The 23,117-nt window shown below is 42.9% G+C and overlaps 1 protein-coding gene across 1 annotated transcript in view; it reads right to left on the bottom strand.

The window, feature by feature from the left end:
• Nucleotides 1-21,887, bottom strand: part of CRIM1 (cysteine rich transmembrane BMP regulator 1) — a 1,166,729-nt gene extending 1,144,842 nt beyond the window's left edge. Inside the window, exon 1 of the mRNA XM_077486443.1 lies at nucleotides 21,170-21,887. Coding sequence (XP_077342569.1) covers nucleotides 21,170-21,488 — 319 coding nt within the window. The 5' untranslated portion in view covers nucleotides 21,489-21,887. The remainder of the gene's footprint in view (nucleotides 1-21,169) is intronic.
• Nucleotides 21,888-23,117: the final 1,230 nt, after the last annotated feature.

Raw genomic sequence — 23,117 nt, 5'->3', positions numbered from 1 at the left:
TTGCTTGAGGCTCATGTGTCTGTTTAAACTCGATTAGTTTGCCATTAATCAGCTGTGCCTATATGGGCATAGAAAGCACACAGGAGAAAACAGAGTCAAATGATAAATGAGTAGAAAATGTTAGATACTAGCCACCACTCTATGATAATTGTTTTCTTTTATCAACTAACAGACTGAATTGAGTTCCCACTTTTGTTCAAATTCATCTGCCACTGAGGAACTGCTAGCACAGCGTTGGTTACAGTGAACAATGGAAATCATTCCTTTTATGATGCTGTCACTTTGAAAAGATGAATAAAAAAAAAAAAAATTCAAAAAAAAAAAAGCACAACTTTCTAGATTACACTTAAATCAGAATTGCACTAACCTTCCATTTTCCTCTTATGATCTACACAAAGAAAAAAAATAAAATAAACTGACCCTTCCAAGCGGTCACAAATGTTGGCCCATGTTAAAAAAAAAAAAAAAAAAAAAAAAAAAAAGTGTACGATGCATTGTTCCGTTATACCCTACAAGTCTCTTCATAGTAGGAGGTGGAAACAGGCACAGATGTTCAGAGGTAACAAAATAAAAATAACAAATACCACATACGTTTAAATAAACACACTGGAACGCCCGGCTGGGCACTTTACCACTGCGACAGTGCGGCAGCTGTCCATTCCCAGCTGCAGCGTGGTGAATGATTCAGCGTATCACACAGCTGTACAGTGCCATGCGATTCTGTATGACAGAATGGGACACACAGGAAAAAAAATAGTAATAATAATTCCTGTGTGTCCTTGTGGTGACAAACGTTTTACAATGCAGTAGAACATCTGTCACCGCACACTGTGAATTGGACTTAAAAAAGGGACTTGTATGTACTGTAGGTCATAAAACACATACAGTCATCAAATGTTTCATTGCTACGCCGAGGGTGAAGGTACTAAACATTTACAAGACAAGTGGATCCTTATTGGTATGCTATTTCACATTCTTTACCAATTCACAAAATGGATGCTTACACTCTAAAGCCATGTACACATGATAGGATTTTCCAACAACAAAAACGTGTTTTTTTTTTTTTTTTTCCAAAGGATGTTGGCTCAAACTTGTCTTGCATACACACGTTCACACAAACGTTGTCAGAAATTCCGAACGTCAAGAACGCGGTGACGTACAACACGTACAGTGAACTGAGAAAAATTAAGTTCAATAGCCAGTGCGGCTCTTCTGCTTTATTCTGAGCATGTATGGAATTTTGTGCGACGGAATTATGTACACACGCTCGAAATTTCCAACAACAAATGTTCTAAGGAGCATACACAAGGTCTGACAACAAGCTCACATCCAACATTTATTGGCGGAACATCCTATCGTGTGTACAGCCCATAAGAGGGATAAATGATAATATTCCTATGCAGTTTCTCCTGCACTGGCCAGACCAGCGAAATGTGGCTCCTCTGCTGGTAAGTCTGCAGAGTTGCAGGCCAGTAAAGGACTCTAAGGATATGTGGTTTCTGAATGATTTCAGAGGGGTGATTTTGGCCTGCTGGCTATACATCACCATCTTGCTGGAAATAAACTCAAGACTGCACGGTCCACTTAACATTTTTTTCAGAGAGTTCAGGGAAGCAGAACTGAGAGCGGGAACCAGAACCTAAGAAAGTTGTAAAATGAAAAATGCTTCTAGAAGACTTAACAAGTACCGCACTTAACCGGTTCCTGACCGACTCGCGCATTTACTGAAGCACAATGGCACTGCTGCGCGAAATCCCGTACATATACGGGGTTCCCTTTAAGAGTCACGTGCCTGCTGCACGGCGGCAGACCCAGTACGTGTGGTCGCCGCCCGGCCGTGCACTAGAGCCAGCACGGGGATTTGTGTGTGTAAACACACAAATCCCTGTTCTGTCAGGGGAGAGGAGACACATAGTTAGTTCCTAGCAAGTAGCAACGATATGTCTCCTCCCCTAGTCAGTCCTATCCCTATACCGTTAGAACACACTGAGGGAACACATTTAATCCCTTGATCGCCCCTAGCTTTAACCCCTTCCCTGCCAGTGACATTTACACCGTAATCAGTGCATATTTATAGTAATGAAAACTAGAGGTCGACTGATATATCGGCCGATATTTGCAGTTTTTTAATTAATCGGCATCGGCCGATTGAGCGGATAAAAAGGCCGATTTAGAACAGCGCGCCTTGGAAATTACTTCTGTAATAGAAGTCAGTGTAAGTTGCCTGAGTCTTCATAGAAGGGACTTGTCTCCTCTCTGGGCAGTCTGCCAAGAAAAGAGCAAAAAGATACAATGTTTACACTTCAATGAATGAACTCAACTCTGTGTGTAGAGTTCTCAGTTTAACCATTTAAAGACTAAATCTTTTCTTACACTTGTTGCTTACAAGTAAGAGTCCTGTATTTTCTGCCAGAAAATCACTTAGACCCCCAAAAAGTAAATAGATATATAGATATATCTATCTCAGAGATCCTAGGGAATAAAATAGCGGTTGTTGCAATATTTTATGTCACACGGCATTTGCACAGAGGTCTTTCAAATGCAATTTTTTGGGGAAAATAAATAAATACACTAAATGATTTAAAAAAAAAAAAAAAAAAAAAAAAAAAAAAACAACACACACACACACACACACACACACCACAGTAAAGTTAGTCCATTTTTTTTTTCACCCAAAAGTTTTGGACTACCTGTTTTTATTTTATAGGCTGCTTTCACACTGGAGCGGGCAGGCGTTGATGGTAAAATGCTGCACTGCAGGGAGCATTCAGGTTCACAGTTACACTATCGGCTGTGAAACCTGCTAGTGCCATCCAGTGCCACCTACCAATGCCAGTTAGTGCCACCTACCAATGCCATCTGCCAGTGCAATCCAGTGCCACTTACCAATCAGTGCCAGTTAGTGCCACCTGCCATTGCCAACCAGTGCAATCCAGTGCCACTTGTCAATCAGATACAACCTGTGCCAGTGCCACCCATTGCCACCTGCCATCCAGTGCCACCTGCCAGTGCCAACCTGTGCAATCCAGTGCCACTTGCCAGTGCCAACCAGTGCCACCTGCAGTGCCACCCATTGCCACCTGCCAGTGTCACTTGCCAGTGCCAACCTGTGCAATCCAGTGCCACTTGCCAATCAGTGCCAGTGCCACCCTGTGCCACCTGTCAGTGCAATCCAGTGCCACGTGCCAGTTAGTGCCACCTGCCAGTGCCAATCAGTGCCATGCAGTGCCACCTGCCAGTGCAATCCAGTGCCACCTGCCAGTGCCAGTTAGTGTCATCTGCCAATACCAACCAGTGCCACCTTCCAGTGCAATCCAGTGCCACCCATTGCCACCTGCCAGTGCAATCCAGTGCCACCTGCCTGTTAGTGCTACCTGCCAGTGCCAATCAGTGCCATCCAGTGCCACCTGCCAGTGCAAACCAGTGCCATCTGTCAGTGCCACCTGCCAATGCCAGTTATTGACACCTACCAGTGCCAAGCAGTGCCATCCAGTGCCACCTGCCAGTGCAAATCCAGTGCCACCGGCCAATGGCAGTTAATGCCACTTGGTGCCATCCAGTGCCACCTGCCAGTGCCATCCAGTGCCACCTGCCAGTGCCATCTACCAATGCCATCTGCCAGTGCAATCCAGTGCCACTTGCCAATCTGTGCCACCCATTTCCACATGCCAGTGCCACCTGCCAGTGCATTAGTGCCACCTGCCAGTGCCAAGCAGTGCAACCTGCCAATCAGTGCCACCTGCCAATTCCCATTAGTGGCACCTCAGTGCTGCCTATTGGTGCCCATCAGTGCTACCTGTCAGTGCCCATCAGTTCCAACCTCAATGCCACCCCATCAGTGTCCATTAGTGCAGCCTATCAAAGCACATTAGTGAAGGAGAAAAAAAAAAAACTTTTTTGCAAAATATCTTATAACAAAAACAAAAGTTTTTTTTTTTTTTTTTAATTTTTAAATATTGTCCGTCTTTCTCTTGGCATCAGGTATGAGCAATTCTTAGGCTGCTTTCACACTGCAGCGGGAGCGGCGTCGGCGGTAAAGTGCCGCTATTTTTAGCGGCGCTTTACCGTCTTTTTAGCGGCGGTGTGCGGGCGCTAGCGGGGTGGTTTTAACCCCCGCTAGCGGCCGAAAAGGGGTTAAACCCGCCCGCAAAGCGCCGCTGCAGCGGCGCTTTGCCGGCGGTATTGCCGCGGTGTCCCATTGATTTCAATGGGTAGGAGCGGTGAATACACCGCTCCTTCACCGCTGCAAAGATGCGGCTAGCAGGACTTTTTTCACCGTCCTGCCAGCGCATCGCTCCAGTGTGAAAGCCCTCCGGCTTTCACACTGGAGTTAAAGGGGCCGGTTTTTTTCAGGCGTTACACAGGCGCTATTTTTAGCGCTGTAACGCCTGAATACCGCCCCAGTGTGAAAGCAGCCTTATTGTCCGATGAACCAGACAGGCAGATTTCAATAACTAGCTCCTAACTTTTTCAGCTGGCTCCTAGATTCCAAGCAAATTTTGTCAAGCCCTGCTATAGCCCATCGAGAGTGAGCAAGAAAGGGTGGCAACATTCCTACATACAGTGGGACTATGAAGAACAAGCAATCACCATCTAACAAAGTCAGATCAAAAGCAGAAAAGAATTTAGGCGGTATGAAAGAGGCAGGGGCAATAGAAGGTACTTTGCGTTAAGACTACATACTTGAATAGAATTGATTTTAAACTAGAGAGTTTAGTGTCACTTTAGGTGATGCTGTAAGTATTATAGCCATTGGATTAGCATGTCATCCAAGCAACTCAAATTTCCAAAAAAGATTAGCAATAGCAGCAAACACATTTTAATAATTCATGAAAGAATGATCCTTAACGCAACATCCACTTAACTGAAAAAGTGCCTAAACTAAGTGAGTGTAGAAATAAAACACCATCACTCAATAAATGCTTCTACTTTTAGCTCTTGCAATGGGATAGCAGTTCACAAATTTTCAAGGGCCCAGCAACCTCTTATACTTTTGGGTTCTGTTATATAAAAAAAAAAAAAAAAATCTGTGTTTTAGCAATCATGCATAAATCAAAATATACCCATAATGTTTGTAATGTGTAAAATGACAGTTTGTATTTGTTGTATTTTATTTTGGAAGGCGAACGCAACATTTCCAAACATTCACTCCTTAGAGAAAATAACCTTAAAAGCGGAGTTCCACCCTCAAATAGAACTTCTGCTTTAAGCGCAGGTGAACCCTTGACATGCCACATTTGGCATATAATTTTTTTTGGGGGGAGGAGCGGGTACCATTTTTTGGTGCACCCAGCTCCCACTTCCTCCCCTGGCACCGGAAGTTCATCTCTCCCCCCTCCCTGCAAATTTATGGGACACATCACAGGTCCCAGAAGATTGCCTGGCCATCGAACGGCGCAGCTTGCGTATGCGCAGTGCGTGCTTGGTTGCAAAGCCACAACTGGGCACCCACAGTTAGAATGCCAGGGCCTCGGAGGGAATTGAGGCATCCTGCACCCGCGTCGCTGGACTGATTAATAAAAGTCAGCAGCTACAACTTTTGTAGCTGCTGACTTTTAAATGGGTGGAACTCCGCTTTAAAGTACACATGAACCCTTACCTTGTAGTGTGTGTGTGTGTGTGTGTGTGTGTGTATACAATGCCTTGCAAAAGTATTCACCCTCCTTGGCATTTTTCGTGTTTTGTTGCCTCACAACCTGGAACATGGATTGTTTGAGGATTTGCATCATTTAATTTACAGAACATGCCCACAACTTTGAAGACTTTTTATTGTGAAGCAGGACAAAATAACAGAAAAAGTCAATGTGCATAACTATTCACCCCCTAAAGTCAATACTTTGTAGAGCCAACTTTTGTGGCTTTCACAGCTCCAAGTCACATAGATAAGTCTCTATGAGCTCGCCACATCTTACAATTGGGATTTTTGCCCCTTCCTCCTTGCAAAACTGCCCTAGCTCCTTAAAGTTAGATGGTTTGCACTTGTGAACAGCAATCTTTACGTCTGACCACAGATTTTCTACTGGATTGAGGACTAGGCCATTCCAACACATGTACACATTTCCCCTTAAACCACTCAAGTGTTTTAGCAGTGTGTTTGGGGTCATTGTCCTGCTGGAAGGTGAACCTCCATCCTAGCTTCAAATCACACACAAAGTGGTACAGGTTTTGCTCAAGAATATCCCTGTACTTTGCACCACCCATCTTTCCCTCAACTCTGACCAGTTTCTCAGTCCCCACTGCTGAAAAACATCCTCCACAGTATGATGCTGCCACCATCATGTTTTTGGTATTTTTGGGGTGATGTGATATGTTGGGTTTGCACCAGACATAGCATTTTCTTTGATGGCCAAAAAGTTACATGTTAGCCTCACCAGACAAGAGCACCTTACCCCATACATTTTGGGAGTCTCCCACATGCCTTTTCCCAAACCCAAAAAAGTGCCATTTTGTTTTTTGCTGAAAGTAATGGCTTTTTTCTGGCCACTCTGCCATAAAGCCCGACGCTATGGAGCGTATGGCTTATTGTCGTCCTATGTACAGATACTCCAGTCTCTGCTGTGGAACTCTGCAGCTCCTCCAGGGTTACCTTAGATCTCCGTGCTTCCTCTCTGATTTATGTCCTCCTTGGCCGGTCCGTGAGTGTCGGTGTGCGGCCGTCTCTTGGCAGGTTTGTTGTTGTGCCATGTTCTTTCCATTTGGTTATGATAGATTTGATGGTTCTCCCAGGGATCAAAGATTTGCATATTTTTTTTTTTTTTATAACCTAACCCCGACTTGTACTTCTTAACAACATTGTCCCTTACTTGTTTGGAGAGTTCCTTGGTCTTCATGGCAGTGTTTGGTTAATAGTGCCTCTTGCTGTTGCAGCCTCTGGGGCCTTTCAAAAAAGTGTGTGTATATATAAATGACAGATCATGTGACACTTAGATTGCACACAAGTGGACATCATTTCACCAACTGTGTGACTTCTGAAGGTAATTGGTTGCACCAGAGCTTTTTATGGGCTTCATAACAAAGGGGGTGAATGCATACGCACATGCCAATTATCATTTTTTTTTTTGTTTTTTTATTTCTGAAAAGTTGTTTTATTTATATATTTTTCCAATTTTACTTCACCAAATTAGACTATTGTGTTCTGATCCATCACATATAATTCAGATTTTAAAAAAAAATGTAACTAAAGGCTGTAATGTACCAAAATAGGTAAAAAGCCAAGGGGGTGAATACGTTTGCAAGGCACTGTATGCATGTGCATTTTTATAATATAATTGTATTAGAGTCAACTTTTTAATATCATGAATTTAAATGGATATGAATTTATGGTTGGCCATTATTGCCTGGTGCATATTTGGCACCAAAAATACACCTCCCCACTGAAACAAGTTGTTGAGTCACATGACTAGAGGTTGACCAATATATCGGCTGATATTTGGCTTTTTTTTTTTTTTTTTTTGGAAATCGGCATTGCCCAATTATTATGCAAATTCGGCTTATTAATACTGACCGCACCATGCCCCGTCACCCCAGAAGTGTTCCTCCTCCCTTCCCTACACTCAATTGGCAGAGCAGCGCTTGACACTTGCCCGAGCCGCTGAGTGTGCGAAACTGACATCTGTAACTGAATGCAGAGAAAGCGTTGATGTTGGGGGTGGGCGGGACCCACCAGTTATCAAACAAGCCAATGGGATGGTATCTGGGCAGGCTACTACGTGTATGTGGCCCCACCCCTTTCTTAAGCAGCCCAATCATTGGCTGGCGTTTGATAGCTGCTGGGTCCTGCCCACTCCCGGGTCCCGTCCACATCACCGCTGAATTTTGACAGCTGGTCTCTCTCTGCATTCAGTTACATATGTCAGTTTCACACAGTTACACTATACCGGCTCTGTGTGAAACCTGCCAGTGCCACCTGCCAAAGAAAAAAAAATCATATCGGCCACCCCAATTTCTAAATATCAGCATTGGCATAGACAAGAGAAAAACCCATATCGGTTGACTTCTACACATGACCTACAAAAAAAAAAAAAAAAAAAAAAAAAAAAAAAGAAGAAGAAAAAAGCACACACCAGAAGCAAGGTAAAATCCCGGCAAAATCTCTGGCATTTTCGGCAGCCATTATCGCCAGAACTTAGAAAATCCTATTTTCGGCTGATCATTTTGGTGCATCACTACCTAGGTTTCCAGTACAGATGTCTCCCTCATTATTTGGCTCGCATTGTTATGCGATTTTCACATTTGAATATACTTAAATCTTTTTTTCATAGGAAAAAAAAAAAAACCCTTACATTTTTTTTACATAAACTACAAATATTACAGGTATCATTTGTGAATTCTGCCAGAATGCTGAGACATTCGCTCTGCAAACTATTAATAAATAGACCCTTTTGTGTCCACGTCTACCCCATCTACATCATATGCACAGATTATCTACAGCATAACATAAGTTCATTTTAGACCATGGGAACTTCAATATTCTCAGAAACACTGTGGCCATACATAAAATAAGATTCGGAAATAGGGGGGAAAAAAAAAAAAAAAAAAAAAAGGAAACCCAGAAAATTATGTTTTCTTATGTGGATATAGTTCAGGATTAAAAAATAATTCTAATGCCTCATCCTATAGTCTGCTTCACCCCCATCTGGGATTTTGCAGAGGTGCATTGGAACCTGAGGCTCTTGGCTGCTTAGCATCTGACAGCCAGAATTCGAAGCAGCATTTACAATCAAAGCTGGGAGTTTTAGGTCAAAAGTGTTGTCCACTACTTTATGTTACTGAGGACACAACCACCATCTGGCAGCAGCTGAATAATTCCATAGCAAGCACCAACACAAAGGTGGGGCATCCTACACTGAACACCAATGTAAAAAGGCTTTGAAGGCTATTTTTATGGTGCACATATACATACATATATATATATATATATATATATTTTTTTTTTTATTTATTATCCTGCAGGAGTTTGGTATGAATACGATGCAAATTCAGCCATACAATCTGTATTGCTGAATTTGCATCAGACAGACATTGCATGCGATTTTCACAGCAGTTTGGTGTGAATCACATGCAATGTCTGACAATGCAGCAGTGGGAATCGGCCCTCATGGGGTTTGTGATTCCACATTAGCTGCAGGGCCCAAAGTTTGCCTTCCCCTGCTCCAACATTGTACTGTGCCATGGTCCACTTTAATCTGCATAACATGCTGTATATTACATGCTCCTAATACTGGTGTACATTACATACTTTTTACAGATTATAGCAGTCCAATGGATGGTATGTTACCAGGACCAGATGGCTTACATCCAAAAGTCCTCAGAGAACTTAAGCTCGCCATAGACAGATCGAAATTCAGCTGGTTCAGTCTTAGATGCAGACCTCCCTTCCACAGTTGGTGCATCAGCACACAGTCTCCCTGCTGTTTCTCTAGCAAGTGCTGCCGAAAAAGACCGAGCCGTCTGTACTGTGTATTCGGCTGGGCTCCGCTCACAGTGAACTGCAAGCCAAGCCGAGTACACAGTACAGTCGGCTCGATCTTTTTCGGCAGCGCTCGCTAGAGAAACAGCAGGGAGGAGGGACTACGAGCGAAACCGAGCAATCGGCTCAGTACACACCAATGCAGTTTTCTTTTTATCTGTTTCTGCAGTGCTTTTTGCTGTGCGTTTTTTATTTCTGCGCACGTGATTTTACTGCAATTTGCGTTTTTGCTTTTTTTTGGGGGCAGATTAAAAAACACAAATTGCTTCAAAAACGCATTATATGCTTTTCTGCAGTTTCTCCATTGAAGTATTTTGAACCAAAAAAGCACCATTTTGCATTTAAAAATTCCCCGACCCTTTCCAAATACGCAACAGCTGAAAAAAAGCACAGATCTGAACGTATCCCATAGGAAACCATGTAAATGAACTTTAGTGCAGTTCTGCAAAAAGCACCAACATATAGATGTGAACCTGATCTAAGACATTTAGTAACATAATGGGGTTAAAAAGAATAAAATGACCCCTTTATAGTAAAAAAAAGCAGATAATCACTACTTTAAAGGGGTTCATTTTTTTACTGTAGAACAGTGAAATATTTAAAGTAGCGATTATTTGCTCTTTTTGTACTATAAAGGGCTAAGGTTCTAGGTTTTTTTTTTTTTTTTTTAACCCCATTGTGCTACTGGCCAATTAATCGATGAAAATAGTAATCGATTTCATAATCGATTAGTTGTCAATTAACTGATTAGTTGTTTCAGCCCTACATACATGCATGGCAACTAGTCAGAATCTATCTTTACATTTTCAAAGCTTATTTAACACGCCAATAAGAAAATCTGATTGGTTGCCATGCACATCAGCTCCATATTCTGACTGCTCCAGTTTTAACAAAATTCCCCCCAAGAGTGGGTAATGGTATTTAATATAGTTACAGCAAAATGGAAACATTTTGCATTTGGGCAGCATCATAAGACAGCACATGCAATGCCAAGCTGCTGCTAACAAAGCAAACAGAATATTTGGCATGCATAAAAAAAAAAAAAAAAAAAAAAAAAAAAAAAAAAAAAAAAAGAAGGGGGAGGATAAAAGGAAGGATGTACTGGAAATGGAGCGAGTACAAAGAAGTGCAAAACTAATAAAGGGTCTGGAGGATATTAGTTAGGGGGGATATAATTTCAATACACAAATACCATACTGGTGACCCTACAATAGGGATAAAGCTTTTTCGCAGAAGGGAGTTAAACAAGATTCGTGGCCACTCATTAAAATTAGAAGAAAAGATTTAAACTAAGTAGAGGGTTCTTTACTGTAAGGGCGGCAAGGATGTGGAATTCCCTTCCAAAGGCGATGGTCTCAGCGGGGAGCATCGATAGTTTCAAAAAACTATTAGATAAGCACCTGCGGGCGGGAAATGGTTAAGACTTATACAATGTGCTATGCCTGCCTACAATAGAGGGGCTGGCACAGCTTTATTTATACCGTTGGGTTCAAACACTTTAAAGTGTATTTTAACTCCTGCAGTCAAGATGTGTTAACGCCTAATTTGTTACATGTTCACATGGCATAACTTACCCATGTTCGTACAGGGTACTTTTACCCCCTTCTTGCCCAGGCCAATTTTCAGCTATCAGTGTTGTCATACTTTTTTGGGACAGACAAGAGCTCTCTTTTTGTTGGTTTTAATCACCACTGGGTTTTTTTTTTTTGCTAAAAAAAGGTCCAAAAATGAAGAAAAATATAAAAAATAAAAAAAGTTGTTTTTCTTTATTTCAGTGATCAAATTTTGCAAATAAATATTTTATAAATTGAGGCCAAAATGTATTCTGCTACATTTCTTTGGTGAAAATAGCCCAAATCAGTGTATATTATTTCATTTGTAGGAAAGTTATAGCGTTCACAAACTATTATAAAGATATATACATTACATACATATACAGTATAAAATAAAAATTTTAATGTGACCTTACAAGGATACAATTTCCCAGGTAGTTGTTAAGAGCTGCTAAATAAGTTCAATGTGCATTAATAACATGTGCATAATGGCTTAGCGTTACACCTTCATTATACAGTGTGCTAAGAATGTTCTCCAGTTTTAAAAGCATGAATCATAAAAGAAGACCATAAAGCCATAGCAATAAGTAATCATTCTGACTGTAGGGATTGCAGCTTTCAGATCAGGCTACATTAGACCATATACAAACGGCAGACCCACGGCGCTCATTTTCACCACAGGTTACAAACACCCTCTGACAGGCAATGCTAAAGCAAGCCAATTGTTTAACTACTGCAGTTAAAGCTGTTACAGGATTTTTGTTTAACATGCCCGACATCAACTCCAAAAAAAAAAAAAAAAAAAAGAAGATTAATACCACTATCAAAATGATATACTGCAATATGATTATGCATACAGCCGCCCTCAAAATTTGTAGGGGTAGGGACGAGCGCCACCGGATCACACAAAGCCGGATCGTCCATCAATGCAGCCTTGCCAGCGCACAGGGATTAGAGCATGGGTCTTCAAACTATGGCCCTCCAGTTGTTCAGGAACCACAATTCCCATCAAGCCTAGTCATGTCTGTGAATGTCAGAGTTTTACAATGCCTGATGGGATGTGTAGTTTTGCAACAGCTGGAGGGCCGTAGCTTGAGGATCCCTGGATTAGAGGATAGGAGAGCCAGCCAGATCACAGAGTGGGAATCTCCTGCAACTTGGATTGGAACTGACCAGCGGCCGCAAAAAAAGACATGCATTCTGGACCGGCTCCTATGATAAACAGCACACTGGTCCAATGCCAGGAAATTGTAGTGCGACAACATAAGAGCCCCAGTCCAGGAGGCCGGACTTCATTTGACTGCGGCCATGGGGCAATTTAAATACAAGCTGTGTGTCACAGCAGGAGATGCCCACTCTGTGTGATTTGGCTGGCTCTCACCTCTCTTGCACTAATGGGCACTGGTGAGGCTGCACTGATTTTTTCTTTTTGTAATGTAATTCTGAATAAAACATTTAACAGTGTAATTTAATGAGATGATTTATGAGGGCGTGTTTAGGGACAGAATTAAGGGCAGGGTAGGGGGGGCCTCAGACCCCATTCACACTTGAGTGTTTTGTAGCTTGAAGCTACAAAACACTGGAGGGGGGGGGGGGGGGAAATTATTCTCTGTAGAGATGGTTCACATCTCCACTCCAAAATGCATGTCGCTAGAAACTTCAAAACGCCTAAGCATCGCGTTTTCAGGCAGAAAGTTGCACTTTTACAAGCAAGCTCTGTCTAGTAACATGATTACTGTTCCTTGTCATCAGGAACAGTGATCTCTCATGTCAGTAGTAGTCTCCACCCCTACAGTTAGAACACGCTGAGGGAACGCATTTAACCCCTTCATCACTCCCTTCCCTGCCAGTGACATTTATACAGTAATCAGTAGTTATTTTTAGCTCTGATCGCTGTATAAAATGTTGCAGTCCTGAGAGATTTATTTAAATATTTTTTTGGGGGGGCTGGAGCTACACTTAAATATGCCTGTTACGACTTACAAACAGATTCAACTTAAGAACATACCTACAGACCCTATCTGGTTTGCAGCCCGGGGACCGCCTGTATTTGACTGGTTTAAAAACTGCAGCTACTGCAGTGTAGTGAAGCAGTGGTATTTAAGGACACAACCACCTGAAAGTTAAGTATATATTCACTATTTTACAGTGTGCGTCTTTTATTCTTCTAAGTGACCCTGTGGTAACACTTAAATGCCCTTTAATGTGCATTTAAAAGATAACCACTTTTGTGGGTGAAAAAAAACCATATACAATTGATGGACAAGCCATATTATAATTTTAATGTTCTTACAAATTACCTTTCCTTTTCAGTCTGCACCCTGTTAAATTTTCTGCAAAATTCAATGCAATATGGCAACCTGGAGGCCTTTTTGTACACACTTGGTGTACAGAACTATTCCAGGAATGCAATTCCTGTTTTGTATGATTTGGCTCACTGATTTTCTTAGAAGTCTACACTAAGATGCAAGCAAAATTGTAGGCGTCCTCTGCAAGGATTATAAGATACTCTCTAAAGCAGGGATATGCAATTAGCGGACCTCCAGCTGTTGCAAAACTACAAGTCCCATCATACTCTGCCTCTAGGTGTCATTCTTGTGGCTGTCAGTCTTGCTATGCCTCATGGGACTTTTAGTTCTGCAGCTAGAGGACTGCTAATTACATATCCCTTTCACACTGCTGCTCCCATAGCGTCGGCAGTAAAACACCGCTATTTTTAGCGGTGTTTTACCGTCGGATTTGCAGTGCATTTCGGCCGCTAGTGGGGCGCTTTTAGCCCCGCTAGCAGCCGAGAAAGGGTTAAAACCGCCTGCAATATGGTGCAATAGTGGCGTTTTGCCGGCTGTATAGTCGCGCTACCCCATTGATTTCAACAGGGAGCAGCGGTGGAGGAGCGGTAAACACACCGCTCCAAAGAAGCTGCTGGCAGGACTTTTCCTGATGTCCTGCCAGCGCAATGCTCCAGTGTGAAAGCCCTCGGGCTTTCACACTGGAGAAAATGGTGCAGCAATTTGAGGGCGGATTGCAGGCGCGATTTCTACACTATAGCACCTGCAAAATGGCCTTGGTGTGAAAGGGGTCTAAAGGTTATATCCTTCTAGGGATGCAGACACTGCAGCTTTCCTTATTAGATCACTGAAAGTGCATTACCTGATTTATTAATGAAAAATTCACTATGCACATTACATTGAACATGCCCATTTGGGAACCAAACTTAAAAAAGGACCTAGTGGAACATATTTTTCTTATGAACAGAAATATAGGACTCTACTGCAAAGTTTGTTAAAGGCCTTGCAATGTACATAGATCACCCAAAGGGGGTGGTCTTTCTCAACAAATGTGGTGTTATTTCCAGTTACCCATAAATGTTTGTAAGTTTCGTGAGCGTCACACTATTTTACTGCATTAAAAATAATTTCAAGAATATATCCTGCTCTGTTCCATTTGAGTGTTTCAAATCTATGCACTGTTTTCAAACCAAAAGGGCCACCACGTGTATTAACCACTTCAGCCCTGAAAGATTTTACCTGCTTCCTGAACATTTTTTTTAAAGTTTGGCACAGCTTGTTGGATAGAATAGGGAAGGGTTAACACCACTAATATTTTGTTTTGCTGTCTGTGCCCCTGTTCAGAAGGTTTCACCTCACTGTCCCAATGACAATGGTTTGGAAAAGTTTGGGTTGTTGTGGAAACAAGCCTTGGTGATAAAGCATCAGTGGAGATACCTTTTTCCCATAATAACTCTTAGGCCCCTTTCACACATGCGGACATTATGTCCGTATTTCATCCATCCATTTGCGGATGAAATACGGACATACATGCATTCCTATGGAAAAGCGACTGTCTGCAGATAAACATCCGCAGACACCCGCTATCATCCGATTCTGCAGACGGAGGAAAATCCTATTTTTCTATCTGTCTGCAGAGCGGATTGGATGGACATGGACAGATAGTCCGTGCTCATCCGATCCCCCATAGAGGAGGAGAGCAGAGAGCCGACAGGGCGGTCCCGGCACAGTGTGCAGAGACTGCCCTGATTGCCGCCGGCTCAGCGGGGACAACGGAGTGATCCCCGCTGAGCAAGCGGATCATCACGGGGCGGATCATCACTGATCCGTCCCATGTGAAAGGGGCCTTACAGGAGAGAATTTCCATTCCTGGGGTAGATTTCCTCTCACTTCCTGTTTGGGAGTAGGGGACCGCCTGTACTTGCATTCCCTGCCAAACACTGAATGGTCTCTCCCACCAGCTCGTATGTCCTGTAGTGATGCAAGACTCGGGTGGAGAAACCATCTACATTTGCTAAAGAGCAGCGATGCAGCAACATTTCAAAACATGGGCTGCCATATAGATAAAATATTTTCTTTTACAGGGTTGGTTCCTTTCTGTAAGTGACCCTGGAGGTAACAGGGTCACTTTATAATGCACCCCAAAATTATATAATTTTAATTTCCAGAAAAAACCCCCGAAAAAAACAAACATTCTTGCATCTAAACCGTTAACCTACAGCAGTCCGTTTGGCAGCATTGTCAAAATTCTGCCCACAGTCAACATAAATGGCAATCCTACAAGTATTACAATTGAAAAGTAATTTAGTCTTTACCAGCGAAGACAATACTGAAAAGTGCACATATTACTGCAGCTTTGAGAACCTCACCACCACAAATATTCCTACATAGCTATAAAGTGCTGCTAAACAAAAAAAAACAAAAAAAAAAAAAAAAAAAAAAAAAAAAGGAAGAAGAAGGGTTTGCAAATTCATGTAATGCTATTCATATGCCACTACATTTTATTTTTTTATAAAGCCTTGCCATCTACGTTTAAAGAAGAAGTATAGCCAAAGCTCGTTTAGCTGGACTTCTCCTATGGATCACAGTTGTGCCATTCACTCCTGTGACCCATTTTCAGCAGAGAGTGGGCTGAAGTCCGATCCAGGTACCATGTCATAGTGACAATGGAGTCTGGACCAACACCCGGTTCAGCCTCTCTGCAAGCCGCCCCCAGTCCCTCCATTGTCCATTGCGCTTCAGTGAGCGAGGAGGGGGCAGAGCAGAGAGCTGTGACAGTCTTTTTTAAGATTCATTCTTACCTAGGTGAATGCTGCATCTGTCCCCGACGCTCAGTTCTCACAGCTCGGTGAGCAGAGAGCCGGCTCTCTGGTCTGACCTGGTGCCACGCACGCCCCCCACCCAGACTCACTGGAGCACTGGGCTGTGGAAGGGGTGGATTTGCTGGTCCAGGCATGTGGGCAGATCCAGACTCCATTGTCACAATCTTGCCTGAGCCTGGACCAGCTTTGTAACGACAGCCGAAAGTGGTTCACAAGTGCAGAACTGCCTGCACTCCTGTGATCCACAGGAGAAGTACAGCCAAACAAGCTTAGACTGTACTTTTTTTTTTTTAAAACATATCTAAGCCACAGTTTTTCAAGCAGGTTAAAGGCACTTTTGGCTTTTATTTCATTGGCAAGAATTTTTAAATTTATTCTGGTCATTGAAATGCCAGATGCGCTTGAGCATTTATTCATTTTTTAATACTCTTCTCCTGAAAGTGATTTTTCTGCATTCAGGAGGGAACTTTGACTGTCTCCAAAAGCCTATGTGTACATGAACACATAGGGGATTATTATAAAACACCCGACAGCTCAGGAGAAGCTGCTGTACTAACTATCCGACATTAGTACAGCCATCTCCCCCACTGTGCTATTGTGTTTTGACAGGGTAACAGCCCCCACCAGAATATAGTCAGCACTCTCAGCGATTGGCTCAGAGTGATGATCGGGAGCCGATTGGCAGACCTTTTTCTATCATAGCATTTTAATAGAAGCCGGCCGAACTGGCTTCGAGAAATTTCACTACAATAGTTTCTGGTATCACGTCTCTTACAAGATCCAACACACGCTAGAATGAAAACCGCATAGAATTGCTAGGGCAGGTATTCAGAAGCCTGAGGATGCAAGTGGAGATACCTCACCAACAGTTTCACAAGACAATCTCTGGCGCATATCCAAGACTCAAAATTCAGTAACAAAATGGCCAAATGAAGCCAGACTCCTGGTTTTGAGCACTACTTTGGTTATCAGGTTGTTACTCCAAAAACAATAGTAAGCATCTCATACAGTAAAAGTATCTTGCTGGGCTACAAGGAGATATTCTCCATGTTGGGAAATTTGCCCACAAGCAATGCAATTCTTTACTCTTAAAAGAGGAAAGGGCTACTACATGTGTACTAGATCAGAATTTTGTGCCCTTTACCTGATTAGTTCAGCTATTTCTGATATGTAAACTCTGCCTTTACAGACTGTAGTTAACTTTTGTTTTAAATTGACAAACCAGTATGAATAAAATAATCTACACTTTAAATTATCAGTTTAGCTGAAAAGCATGATAAAACGTGCAGTTTATCATACTTAAAGTATCACTAAACACTCCATCTTAAAATAATATCTCACTCCAATACAGTACTAAATACAATTAACAGTTGTTTTGCATATACACCCCCCCCCCCCCCCCCAGAGGGTACAAGCAGAGTGTACACACAAATATATATATATATATATATACACACACACACACATACATACATACACACACACACACGTAATACTCTACTCAAACTACAAATCACAGTATTCAATGCTCTGTACACACATCTCATTCATTCTGCCTGATACCTCCTATGGATGCCTCATGTCCTGGTCCCCTGTCTGGCTGAAGCCTGATTAGGATGTGTGGATGATGATTTTATAAACAGGAGGTTTAAATATGCTTTTTCATTCTAGCGCCGGCACTTACTGTAGTTGTGAGAGTGTCAAGAAGGCTGTCTACATTTGCACTTATAGTGGAACTATGGAGAACAAGTGTAGCCATCCTCTAAAAGAAAGTTAGAGCAGAGCCGATTTTATAGAAAGTGCTGTCCAACACTGCTATTAGTAGGGAATGATGACTACAAATGAAGGTATTTTACAATTCTTTTAAATTAAAAATAGTATTTGGGTTTAGTGACACTTCATTGTGAAATACGTTTGGAAAATAGCAAAATTAGTGTTTATAGGTCAACTGATTATAAACGAGACAACAGAGGAACAACATACACAATCCCTGTTTTCTCAGAGGTTAAGTGAAAGGTTTCTGCAGCAGTAAATGATATTTAGGATATATCTTGTTCAGTCCACAGCACAGACTTTAGTCTGACAGGAGAGCAAGGAAGGCAACAGGGAAAATCAGCATTAAACATCTGCTGGTGACTTAGAAAGCCTCTGGAGACCTTTTGCTACCTAAAATACAAGACACGGAGGCCTTGAAATGGAATCACTTTATATAGATAGCATCAAGCACAATTGCTCTTTTCTTCAGGAAGGGCTAATCTTTCAGCTTTTGCATGGAGCCAGCATGTGCCATTTAACCGAAATACATTATCAACCAAATCCTTTAGTGGTTCTATTTCAGATGGTTTTATCCATAGCATGTGCCTTTTTGCATGACCGAGTATTTTGACCAAGCAGATACATGAAACAGAAAATATATTTTTATATTGAAGGACAAAATCAAAAAGCCTTCACATGTAGATACATGTGAGCTTCTTTATCAATGGGATGAAAGGAGCAATGATTAGGCGCAAAGTGCAGTTGCCATAGTAACCGATATTTAACCTTTCATCGATTTACAGCAAAGATAATTGCAGATGACTGTTTATTGGTTACTGCATATTGCTTTGTGCCCTATTAAATGCACCAGAACATCTCAAAAGAACTGGAGATATGAACAATGAATTTTTCGGAGACAAACACATTAAACATCTAACCAAGAATTTTCTTGGAGAGTTTGCAGACTTCTTAGTTACATGCTCTTATCGTGGCTCCGTTTTCTCTGGAGTGCGGTTTTACTACATAACACTACACTTATTCATGTTACTACTGTTTAGTCTAAATAAATAGAACAGGCACTGCATAAACAGTATAAATACATTCATCTCCAGTACAGAATGGTTATAATAGTCTCCTAGATCCACAAGTGGAATAAATTATGACCGAAAAGCTACAATAGACAAAAAAAAACCTGAGACAAATTGTGTTGGATCATGGATCCCTTGTATTCCACAGAAGCAGCCGTCAAGCAGAGCAAAGAGACGGGCTTGATATTTTAGCAGTTGTGGTACTCTATTCAACCTGTTGCATTAACGCAATGGATACAGGAAAGTCAATGAATGGCAGTAGAACCTGTACTGACTATTCTGTCAAAACCCTTTTTTTTTTTTGGTTTTGTTATGGATGCCTACCAAATTGTAGCTGCTACTTAATGTAGTATTTGAACATTCAAAACAAGCAAGATAGATAAATTAAATAATAGCGGAATCTTCCAAACACCTCTATAGACAGGCACGCACAGCATAGACAATGGAGCAAAGCAATCAAAGACTGACCTACAGTATAAATCTACCTTGTCTTTTATGGAATGTGTGTGCATGCCTTCCTGCCTAAGCCCTCTTTTGAAAACGATCAAGCATTCTCTTGGGATCCACTGCATCACTTTGCTTAATTCCTACACTACCAGCCGCAAGCCCATCTCTCGTGGGCTGACGTACTCTGCTTTTTAATAAGTCACACATGACTCTGCTTTCATTATCCACATAAAACTCTCCCAGCACTCGCTCTTCCAGATTCCCTCAACATTCTACACATGGAACATGTCCTTTCTGCAAATTCGTGCACCATGTCCGTCTACAGCATTCTGTGTCTATATTAGAATCATTATAACATCATTCACTCCTGGCCAAAAGAAGGCAGAAACCCCATGATCAAAGAATTCAAGGGTGGCTTTTTACTGACCAAGTCAATTTCCTAGGTGCTAAAATACTGTCATCAGGAGCACCGATGAGCATCCTATAACCAATGCAGTTGCTTAGGTGTTAAAACATCACCAAGTCAATCGATTTTGTTATAAAATAACCTGATCAGGAGCACCAAGAAGCATCCTATACCCAAGTCAATTGGTTTGTTGGTAAAACAGTGTGGATGAGGAGCACTAAGAAGCATCCTATAGCCAAGGCAATTATTTGGGTGCTTAGACAATGTGATCAGAAACACTGAGAAGTCAAAACAATTACTTTGGGGCTTAAACAACGTGATGAGGAGTATCGAGAAGCATCCTATACCCAAGTGAATTGATTTGGTGCTAAAACAATGTGATCAAGCGCACCAAGAGGCATCTTATAACCAAGGTAATTGCATGGGTGATAAGACATTGTGATCAGGAGCATCCTATAACCAAGTCAATTTATTTGGTTCTAAAACAACCTGATAAGGACCACCAAGAAGCATCAATTGATTTGCTAGTAAAACAATGTGATCAGGAGCCCCCAGAAGCATCCTTTAACCAGGGATATTGCTAGGGTACTAAAACAAATATGATCAGGAACACCGAGCAGCATCTAAGACCAAGACAATCCCTTTAGGGCTCAAACAACGTGATAAGGAGTGCTGTGAAGCATCCTATACCCAAGTGAATTGATTTGGTGCTAAAACAACGTGATGAGGAGTACCGATAAGCATCCTATGATCAAGACAATTCCTTTGGTACTCAAACAACATGATGAGCAGCACGGAGAAGCATCCTATATGTGCACACTGGGATCCAGGAGGGCTTGGTGTAGCCTCTAAATCAGCCAGCACACTCCTCTGCAAGAGATTTGGCAGAAGCCCTCCTCATCCAGCAAAGCAATCTAGACAGCAGCAAACCACCCTATTATTAAGTGGCCACGGTTCCCGAGTGCGCACACTTCTAAACAATTCTAGTAACAGTCCACCCTGATTAATTAGAATCGGCTGTGTACTTATGCCTTCTGGCATTGCCTTTTCTCCCCTAAGCCCTTCCAACACAATAAAACGCTGTAAGGATCCAATGATACGAATGAAAGCATGCAGCCAGCTGGCAATGGGAGCTAATCATGCTGGAATTAATGATGTCACACCTCCTGATGTCTTCATCTACACACAATAAGCACCGATCGCTCTGTTTTTTTTTTTTTTGTAAAGGATGACAGTGTCTACACACTGAGTAATAAACACAGCGATCGCGCTGTTTGGGGTGTCAGATGTAATGACAGCTCTGACAGTTGTGGTGGGAAAAGTTGCGGGAGCACAGCCTACCTTCGCAGACCCCCACTTCGTACTCGGTGATGGAGTCGCCATTGAGCGGGGGGCGGATCACACAGCGCAGTCCCCTGTCGCATGCTCCATGCAGCCCGTAGACTCCCCCGCAGCTCTCGTTCTTCTGCCGGGCGCACATGAAGCAGCAGCCGCAGATCCCCAGCACGATACTCCCCGGGCAGTTCTTGGGCTCCTCGCACTTGGACTCGTCGCACGGTAAGCACACCAGAGCCCGGCTGCACACCGGCAGCAACGTCAGAAGCACGAAAAGCAAGTGGCACAGCCGCCGCAGCCCCCGGCCGCCCTCCTCCAGGTACATCCTTCCTTATTCCCCTCTGTACACCGACTGATACGGACACGCAACACCTCCTCCTCCTCTATTCCGAGCAACACGCAGCCGACTCCTTCCTGCCCAACTTTCCCTCACACCGGGGAGCGGAGCGGCATGGTGCGGCGCTGAGGAGAACTGACGCAATGACACCGCACGGACATGGAAACTTTCCTGCCACTTCAACTTCTCCACAAACTTCGTCCCCTCAGCCGCGGCTCGTTCTCCAAGGAAGCGGCGATAGGAGCGGGCTGCCTCCCCTCAGAGCGCTCCGTCTTTTCTTCTCCTCTCGCTCAGTCTTTTTACTTTTCTCCTCTCTCTTGTTTATCGCTCGCGGAGAAAACGCACCCTTAGCTGCCTCACGCTTCCTCCTCCCCTCGCCCGAGACGTCACGGCACGAGTTCACGCCCCCAACCCAGCTAGCTTCCACCTTCCCATTGGAACGCTCGCCGCCGTCTCGCCCCGCCCACTCCCCCACATCCCTCCCTCCCTCCACATATGGAAGGAAGGTAAAGCTTGGACAAGTTCAGGGCTCTGTGCAGTTCCGCGGATGGTCGGATCCCCCCTGTACTGTGTGTGCGTCAGCCGGAACCTACAAATGGGTCACACACGTACATGGAGGATGGTGTGACTAGCTGGAGAATGACTGACAACGATACAACGCTTCCCATAGGTTTATACAGGGAGCGGGGATTGGCAGAGGCTGGCATGGATGCAGCGCACATCGTACAAGAAAGAAGTGTATGGGAACGAGAAAGACCCGTACACACCATCAGATTTTTGTCTTCATTTACTAAAACTATGTAGTGCAAAGGCCTGCCTGATCGCATGCTGGCCATACACTTATAGATTATCTGCAGATTTTCTATTGTTAGATGGAAAAAGGGAAAGAGATTTCTCCATGTTCCCTAAACTGTGTGGATGGAGGAATCTCACACTTTTCCATCTAACCATAGAAAATCTGCAGATAATCTATAGGTGTATGGCCAGCTTAAAGTGGTTGAAAACCCTTACAACACACTTTGACCTACAGGTAAGCCTAGATTAAGGTTTACCTGTAGGTCCAAGAAATATCTCCTAAACCTACAAGTGCACTTGGAAGTAAAGTTGCTGAAGATCCTCGGGGGACACGCAAGGAAAATAAAAAACACCATTTTAGCTTGCACATGATTGGATGATAAAATCAGCAGAGCTTCCCCTCATTTCAGATCTACCCCTTAGATTTAGAGCGACTGCACTTCCAAGTGCACTTTCAGTGCAAAGTGGATTGGCCTTTCTTGAATAACTCCCATTGAAACTCCTAAGGTTTGACCTCATATTAGATGGTTTTGGTAAATGTGAAGGAAAAAAAATCAGCAGAAAATCTGATAGTGTGTATGGGGCTTTAGTAGAGCTACACGATTCTGGCCAAAATGAGAATCACAATTTTTTTTTTCTAAGGCCGCGTACACACGGGCGGACTGTCTGTCCAACTAAGTCCGTCAGACAATCCGACACAGTCTGTCCTACTTTTGAATGAACGGACTTGACCACACACGATGAGCAGACAGTCCGCTGAAAGCTTGCGCGATGACGTGTACGGCACGTACGACGGGACTAGAAATACGACGTCCAATACAC

Source organism: Lithobates pipiens, unplaced genomic scaffold (assembly GCF_037356315.1).
Source record: "Lithobates pipiens isolate NorthernLeopardFrog02 unplaced genomic scaffold, aLitPip1_a1.2 Scaffold_18, whole genome shotgun sequence".
In the NCBI taxonomy this organism is placed as follows: domain Eukaryota; kingdom Metazoa; phylum Chordata; class Amphibia; order Anura; family Ranidae; genus Lithobates; species Lithobates pipiens.
The sequence above is the reverse complement of the archived record's forward strand: the minus strand, read 5'-3'. Positions and strand labels throughout refer to the sequence as shown.